The following is an 8744-nucleotide window of genomic DNA, read 5'->3' as shown; positions in this document are numbered from 1 at the left end:
TTAAGGGCAGCCTGCAGGGTAGTCAGTGGTTGTGGTCAGTGGTAGAGTGGTCAGAGGATGTTATCAGTGGGGATGGTCAGTGGGAGGTGGACAGTGGTGTGTGGGACAAGGGTATGGTCAGTGGATTGTGGTCAGTGGGTGTGGACAGTGGGGGTGGTCAGTGCTGGAAATGTTGGAAGTGGGATGTGGTCAGTGGCTGTGGTCCATGGTAGTGTGGTCAGTTGGGTTGTCACTGGGGGTGGTGAGCGCAGGTGGTCAGAGGGAGTGTGATAAGCAGTTCTAGCCAGAGAATTTGGTCAGATAGGTTGCCATTGGATTGTGGTCAGTGGGTATGGTCAGTGGCTGTGGTCAGTGAATGTGGTCAATTCGGTAGCTGGGTTGGGGTGGTCAGTTGGGTGGTCAGGGGATGTGGTTGTTGGTGCAGTCAGTGAAGGTATGGTCAGTTTGTCAGTGGAGTGTGGTCAGTAGGTGTGGCCAGTGGGGTGTGGGTATTGGTTTCTTGGATATGGGTGTGCTCAGTGGTTATGTTCAGTTGGGGTATGGTCAGTTTTGGGGTCATTGGGGTGTGGTCCATTGGTGTGTTCAGTGAGATGTGCTCAGTGGAGGTATGGTCATTAGGGCAGTGAGTAGCATGTGGCCAGTGCCTATAGTCAGTGGGTGTGGCCAGTGAGTGTGGTCAGTGGGTGCAGTCAGTGGGTGTGGTCAGTGAGAGAACTCGGTGGGATGTGGTCAGTGGGTGTGGGCATTGGTGTCTTGGCAAGGGATGTGGTCAGTGGGTGCAGTCAGTTGTTGTGCTCAATAGGTGTGGTCACTGGCTGTGGTCAATGGGTGTGGTCACTGGTTGTGGTCAGTGGGTATGGTTAGTGGGCTATGGTCATTGAGGCGTGGTATGCAGAGGTGGTCTGTGAGTGTGTTTACTGGGCGTGGTAAATGGTTGCTGTCAGTATGGGAGCTCAGTGAGGTCTGATAAGTGGATGTTGCCATATGGAGTAGTCAGTGGCATGGTCAGTGGGAGTGGTCAGTAGGAGGTGGTCAATGGTTTTGGTCAGTGGCAGTGTGGTCAGTTGGCTGTGGGCTGTGGGTGTGGTCTGTGGGGTGTGATCAGTAGGATGTGGTCAGTTGGTTGCAGTCAGTGGGGGTGGTCATTTGGTACACTGAGTGTGGTCAGTGGGGTGTGGTCAGTGGGGTGTGGTCAGTTGGTGCAGCGCTTAGTGGTTGTCATAAGGAAGGTGCTTGGCCAAGGCAAAGGGAGGCTCCCTGTGTGCCCTGCTCCCCTCTCCCTGAGCTCCTGAGAGCTCTGCAGCCCCTGCTGCCATCCCATCTGCCCAGGCCAGCACAACAGCCCCAGCCTTGAGGCCCTCCTGAGCTGCTCCTGCTCCAGGCCCAGGGCCCATCCCAGAGCTGGAGCAGCCACAAAGCTGTGCCAATTTCTGCTCATTCCTGCTCTGATGAGGATGGAACCTCAGCCACTTGGAGGCTGTTGATGAATTTTACTTTTCCAGAGGCCTCTTCTTTCTTGAGCTCCTCAGTTCAAGAATTCAGTGACAAAGGTTCATAAACATTTGTTGAAAACACCAGAACAAAAAAAGCCCCTGGGAATTATTTCAGTTCTCAATTCTTCTGTGGTTAATTAGAAAGATTTCAGAAGTGTATTCCAATTAAATATACTATATTGAAAACAATGCAGAGAGAACAGTTTTGTCCTGTTGTCTTTTCCTGTTTATAGATTGATATCAGACATGCCCAACTGATATTAACTCCCAGCACCTTCTAATGCAGTCTGAACTGATATGAAAATCAAGACCCTTCATGAGTGACTTGACAATTGGTCAGATTTTCTTCCCACACCCTTGCCACCATTTCCCTCATCCCACCCCTAGAACTTTTATGGATCAGGGACAGAGTTGCCACCAGGAGCAGGGCAGTGATTCTTCCCCTGTGTTCAGCACTGGTTGGACAGGACTCAAATGCTGCGTCCAATTGTTGGCCCCCAATTTAGGAAGAACATGGAGGGGCTGAGCGTGTCCAGAGAAGGGTAGCAAAGCTGGTGAGGGGTATGGAGAACAAGTACTATGAGGAGCAGCTGAGAGAGCTGGGGATGTTTATCCTGGAGAAGAGGAGGCTTGGGGAGACCTCATCCCTCTCTACAGCTCCCTCACCGGAGAGTGCAGCCAGCGGGACTCAGGCTCTTTTCCCAAGGAACAGAAACAGGAGAGGAGGACACAGCCTTAGGCTGCACCAGGGGAGGTTTAGGCTGGACATTAGGAAATATTCTTTACTAAGAGGGTGATTGGGCATTGCATTGAACTGCCCAGGGAGGTGGGTGAGTCACTGTACCTGGAGGTGTTTCAGGATAGACTGGCTATGGCACTGAGTGCCACGGTCTGGGTAACAAGGTGTTGTTGGGTCACAGGTTGGACTTGATGCTTTCCAAGGTCTTTTCCAGCCTGGCTGATTCTGTGATGATTGTGACACTGCAGGGCCGTGGGGAAGCAAGGGGACATTGTGACACTGCAGGGCATCATAAAACTGAGAGGACCAGAGTGACACTGTGTACAACATGACACCACAGAGCCAAGGGGCCACTATGACACTGTGGGGCTACATGGAAGCAAGGAATCCATTGTGACACTCTGGGTCCTGTGGAACCACAGAGGCCACTGTGACACTGCAGGGCCTTGTGGAACCAAGGGGCCATTGTGACACTGTGGAACCAAGGAGAGCCTTGTGGGAGCCTGGGGCCAATGGAATCAAGGGGCCATTGTTCCACTGAAAGGACTCTTGGAAGTGAGGGAAAAATTGTGAGACTGTGGTGCCCCATGGAACCAAGGGTCCCTATGACACTGCAGGATCTTGTGTAATCAGGGCTTCATTGTGATACTGCAGCACCAAGGAATTCATGGTGGCACTCAGAGGCCTCATGGAACCAAGAGGCCACTGAGACACTGCAGGGCCTTGTGGGGCCATGCAGAGCATTGTGACAGAGCAGGACCTTGTGTAATGATGGGACCACTGTGGCACTGCAGGGCCCATGAAACCAATGGGCCAGTGTTGCTCCTCAGGGATTCCTGGAATGAAGGAAACATGTTTGACACTGTGGTGCCCATTTGGGACCAAGAGGGCATTGTGATGCTATGGAGCCAAGGAGAGCATTCCTGCACTGTGAGACCTCATGGAACCAAGGATCCACTGTGGCACTGCAAACCCTCAGGGCACCAAGGACTTTTTGACACTAAGAGGTTCAATGGAACCAAGGTGACTTTGTGTCATTGTGAGACCGCATGGAATCATGGAGACCATTGTTACCCTGAGGCCTTAAAGGTACACTGGTGTGGACACCATGTGTGGATCTACTGAAGGCAGGAGGGTTCTGCAGAGGGACCTGTACACGCTTGATCCAAGGCCCAAATCCAACAAAGTGAGGTTTAACAACAGCAAGTGCTGCACTATCACCACACCACCTCATACAGTGCTACAGGCTAGAAATAGAGTGTCTGGAAAGAGGAGAGGTAGAAAAGAACCTGGGATCAATGATGGACAGCAGGCTGTAAATGAGCCAACAGTGTGCCCAGGTGGCCAAGAAGGCCAGAGGCTACTGGCCTGGATCAGGGATGGTGTGGCCAACAGAACCAGGGCAGTGATTCTTCCGCTGTATTCAGATTTGGTTGAGCAGCACCTCAGTGCTCTGTAAAGTTCTGGATGTCCCAGCTTGGGAAGGACATGGAGGGGCTGGAGCATGTCCAGAAAAGGGCAACAAGGGTGATGAGGTGTCTGGAACACAGGTCCTTTGAGGAGTGGTTGAGGGAGCTGAGGATGTTTATCCTGAAGAAGAGGAGGCTCAGGGGAGACAACATGGTTTCAGGGCACAGGTTGAACTTTGATGATCTCCAAGATCTTTTCCAGCCCTGCTAAATTCTGTGATTCTCTGAAACCACCCCTGAAGCAGTTGCAAGATATGCCCAGGCCTCCTCTTCAGAACGTCCAGCAGCCCAGGTCCCTCAGCTTCTCCACACATCCCCAAAGCCCATGCTGTCAGTCCTGCAGAGCCTCTCCAGCCCCTCCTCACTGCCCTCAACAGGGAGCCCCACACCCAGACACAGCAGCCCAGATGTGCCCCCCCGGCCTGTGATGCCTCTGGCAAGGGAGCAGCACGAGGCACTGCAGGAGCCTGCAGACAATTCCTGAAGCACTTGTAGGATGATCCTGCTCCCCAAGGGATGTTCCCATGATGCCAGCTCAGATACTGAAATGGGAAGTGCAGCCATAGAGTAATGGTAAAATAGGGATGGGCACTTTGCAGGGGAGGGGACATGGATGGGCAAGAGGTATAAATGTGGATCAGGAAAGAAGAAAGAAAGGAAAAGTGAAGCAGAGGAAATGCTCAGGGCTGTGTTGGGGTGGCTACAAGGCAGCTGTGGTTCTGAGCAACAATGTCTGCAGTGGGACTGGAGACTCATAGCTCATGGGAAGAAACTTTCTGGCTGACTGCAGAGGCCACGACAAACCTGAGTGGTTTCCCTCCCATCCCCAGCCCTTGCTGGCCCCAGGGGCTCATGGCATTTGTGCTCACTCAGCTCCATCTCCCCACAGCAGCACCATGAGGGTGCTGATGCCTGCTCTGTGCAGTGCAAACAGGGGCTCCTGAGCCAGTGCTGCCGTGTCTGTGCCTGCAAGGATGTGGCACCTGTGTGAGCTGGGGGAGAGGCCAGGGCTGCAGAGGGGGGATGTTGTTGGCAGGTGCATGAGGACGCTCTGGGACGCTGTCCTGGGCTGTCCAGTGCAGTGGGGATGGACCAGCCCCTGCTCTGCTGCTCCTTGCCAGAGTCTTCCCCTTGCAGGGACCTTGCAGAGCACCAGCCATGCTATTTGCCCTCAGCCTGCCCCTGGCCAGCCTGGGGCTGCTCACAGGGGTTTTCTCTGCTCAGCATTGGCCTGGCCAAGTGTTGTGGAGAGAGCCTGGCCAAGGAGCCTGGAGCCCCCAGGCCCTGCCCTGAGGCGTCAGTGCTGGCCCAGCAGTGCCCATGGCCTGTCCCTGCTGCAGCTCCGGTGCTGCCACCCCCAGGGCTGTGCCCAGCCCTGAGAGCACTCAGGCCCTGCAGCAACACGAGGGTCAGGAGGGCAGTGGGGCTGTGGCACGAGAGCAGCACTGGCAACACCAAGAGCTGCTGCTGCTGCTGGGCACAGCTGCTGTGCCAGCACTGATCTGCCCCAGCTCTGCACATAGACATTGCTGCTGCAGCTCCAGAGAAGGGAATAAAAGGACATCCCTGGAGAAAACTTTGCTGGGAGATCCTTTTTTTCCTTTAAAACCGCTTGTAGCACAAGCCCTCGTTGATACAGTCTGTGGCCACAGGGAAAGTGGAGAGAAACAAAAAGAGAAATGGCACAAACAATTAGGTTTCTTTATGGAAAATAATAAAGAAGTAGAACAAAAAAAAAAAAGCTCCAAAACCAAAACAACAAGTACTATGGAAAATTTCTTTTATTATAAATGATTTGCATAAATTTGCAAGCAGTTTAATGTTCCCGAAATCTTTCAGTCATCAGTGTCCACAGTGCAGCCTTGATCTCCTGGTTCCTCAGGCTGTAGATGAGGGGGTTCAAGGCAGGAGGCATCACTGAGTACAGAACTGACAGTGCCAGATCCAGGGATGGGGAGGAGATGGAGGGGGGCTTAAGGTAGGAAAATGCTGCGGTGCTGACAAACAGAGAGACCACGGCCAGGTGAGGGAGGCAGGTGGAAAAGGCTTTGTGCCGTCCCCGCTCAGAGGGGATCCTCAGGATAGCCCTGAAGATCTGCACATAGGAAAAAACAATGAACACAAAACAGGCAAAAGCTAAACAAACACTAACTGCAAAAAGCCCAAGCTCCCTGAGATAGAATTTGGAGCAGGAGAGCTTGAGGATCTGTGGAATTTCACAGAAGAACCCCCCCAATGCATTGCCCTGGCACAGGGGCAGGGAAAATGTATTGGCTGTGTGCAGCAGAGCATTGAGAAAGGCACTGGCCCAGGCAGCTGCTGCCATGTGGGCACAAGCTCTGCTGCCCAGGAGGGTCCCGTAGTGCAGGGGTTTGCAGATGGACATGTAGCGATCGTAGCACATGATGGTCAGGATATAATACTCTGCTGACATGAAAAAAAGAAAGCAGAATACCTGAGCAGTACATCCTGAGTAGGAGATGTTCCTGGTGTCCCAGAGGGAATTGTGCATGGCTTTGGGCACAGTGGAGCAGATGCAGCCCAGGTCAGTGAGGGCCAGGTTGAGCAGGAAGAAGAACATGGGGGTGTGCAGGTGGTGGCCGCAGGCTATGGCGCTGATGATGAGGCCGTTGGCCAGGAGGGCAGCCAGGAAGATGCCCAGGAAGAGGCAGAAGTGCAGGATCTGCAGCTGCAGCGTGTCTGCCAGTGCCAGCAGGAGGAAGTGGCTGATGGAGCTGCTGTTGGACATTTCCTCACTCGGGGCATTGTGGACTGTTGAAAGGAAACATTGACACAGTGGGACAGATTTCCGTGAGCCAATCCTATTCTATTTTTTTACACTGAATATTACTTCTCTTTTTTGGGGGAAATTTCATTTAGCTTCTTTTATTACTTTTGAATTCAGGTTTTTTCTGCTGAGTTATTGCCTCATCTTCAGCATTGCTTTCAGTCTGAACACTGGAGAGCACAGATGGAAAACGGGGCTCCCTGTACCCCAGTGCAGTCAGACTGCTGACTTCAAAAAGATGCCTTTGCTCTTTTCATGTCTCTCTATTTCAGGGTGAGGGTGCTTAAAACATGCTTAAAAATAAAGTGGATGTTTTGTAAGGTCCAATTTAAAAGTCACTTTTTTGAAACTCTTTTGTCTTTGCTGTGAAGCTGGAAAGGAAAGAGTATCTAAGGCTGGTCTGGCTCTCTGTGCCTGATGTTGTTCCTACTAGGAGCTGTTTCTCTCTGTCCAAGCCTTTTTCCTGCCAGTGCTGCCAGAGCCCAGCCCAGCCCTGAGGGCTTAGCTCTGCCCTGCACACCCCTCCCAGCACAGGGCACTGCCCAGGGGCATCTCCCTGCCAGCAGAACCTTAAGGGCAGCTCAGACAAACTGTGATGCTGCAAGCCAAGGTGCTGCTGCTGCTGCTGCTGTCTGTAGGCAGAGGAGGGTGAGGAGGCACTTTGTGAGGGAGATCTGAGGCAGATCTGCTGATCCCTAGTGGGACAGTGCAGGAGTCTCAGTGACACAGACACACCTGACAGCCCCTTTCCCTTCCCTTGAGGAGAAAGCTGAGAGCAGCCCTGGCCATGCAGCACCATCTGCACAACAGGAGGAATCTGCCCTGATGGGAGTGGCTCCTTCCACCTCCAACTTCTCCCCACAGTCCATGGGGAGCTGCCAGGCAGGCTGAGAGCTGTCCCTGGCACGTGGCACATGCCCTGGGCTGGCCAAGAGCCCTGAGGGCTGCAGGAGCTGCTCTGCAGGAGAGCCCTGGGCAGCCCTGTCTGCAGCCCCAGCTTCACCCCTGCAGCTGTCCCTGGCAGCAGGAGCCGTCCTGTCCTGTCCCTCTGACAGTGCCCAGGGCAGCCCTGCTCTGCAGCACATCCTCCTCCTCTTTGTCTTTTGCCTCAGAGTATCTGGGAGTCTCCTCCTGACACATCCCCCAGGCTGTGGGCTGTGCTGGCTCCAGGAGATCCCTCCAGGAGCACAGGGGACATTGCCCTGCACCCACAGACTCACTATGCCCAGGACTGTGAAGATGTTTCTCCAAGTGAAGTCTCAGCTCAATGTCTTCCCAGTCCTGATTGCCTTTAGCCTGTCTGTGCCTGGCTCCTGTTCCCTCAGTGCCTGCAGTCAGTGTCCTGAGCCCTGCTGGGCTGGGAGAGAAGCTGCTCCTCAGCAGAAATTACTTTTTCAAGCTTTTCTTGGTGGCCTGGAGCTCCCGCTGTGCCAGAAGCCCAGCCCAGCTCAGCAGCACAGACAGAGCACAAAGAGTTTTATGACCCCCTCAGGGCTTTGATGTTGTTTACATCAAACTCAGTCCCTGAGAAAGTGTTCGAAAAACTTCTCAAGAACTCAAAGACAGAGTAAAATCCAAAGTTTCTTGAAGTTTTAATGGATCCCACTGAGGGACACGACTGTGAAACTGTCCCCAGATTCCAGTTAGAGCCTAACACTGGAAGTAGTGATGAGAGATGACAACAAGCTAAGGAAATGTGTTTTAGATGCTGAGCAAATCTGGATGTGTTTCACGATTGCAAATGGCCAAGGCCTGAGCCCCATCCCCTGGCAAGGCAGATCCTGTCCCTCCCTCATTGCTCAGGGCTCTTCCCAGGCTTCTGGGCTCTGGGGATGTGCAATGCCAAGGGCAGGACCATGGGGCAGCCCCTGCCAGGCTGCTGAGCAGGGACAGGAGGCAATGAGGCCCCAGCACAGCAAGGCTCACTTGTCCCCTGCTGGCCTCAGGCCCAGGGCCAGCAGCCATGGCCCAAGTGCTGCAGCAGTTGGCTCTGGCAGGGCCTTTCAGCTGCTGCCCAGCCCTGTGCCCTCTGCAGCCCAGGCTGTCCAACGGTGTCCATGCCCTGCCCTCTGTCCCTGCAGGCTGTCGTCATCCCCTGGCTGCCCCACCTTGCTGCCCCTTCCTTTGCTGACAGCTCTGCATCCTGCCTGCCTCTGCCTGGACACACAAAGCCTTGGATGATTTTCTTTTGCTGTTTTCTAGTAGTTCAAAAGGATCCACCATCTCTGAAACCAGCCTTCAATCCCCCACAGGGC

At 53.6% G+C, this 8744-nt stretch overlaps 1 protein-coding gene across 1 annotated transcript; it reads right to left on the bottom strand.

The window, feature by feature from the left end:
• Positions 1-5517: 5517 nt before the first annotated feature.
• Positions 5518-6710, bottom strand: LOC306816404 (olfactory receptor 14J1-like; the record flags this gene model as incomplete). Its single annotated transcript, XM_079332843.1, has 1 exon — positions 5518-6710. The coding sequence occupies exon 1, from the start codon at positions 6448-6450 to the stop codon at positions 5518-5520; it is 933 nt and encodes a 310-aa protein (XP_079188969.1). The 5' UTR covers positions 6451-6710.
• Between the last annotated feature and the right edge of the window lie 2034 nt (positions 6711-8744).

This window comes from Erithacus rubecula (genome assembly GCF_903797595.1).
Source record: "Erithacus rubecula genome assembly, contig: scaffold_565_arrow_ctg1, whole genome shotgun sequence".
NCBI lineage: Eukaryota > Metazoa > Chordata > Aves > Passeriformes > Muscicapidae > Erithacus > Erithacus rubecula.
The sequence above is the reverse complement of the archived record's forward strand: the minus strand, read 5'-3'. Positions and strand labels throughout refer to the sequence as shown.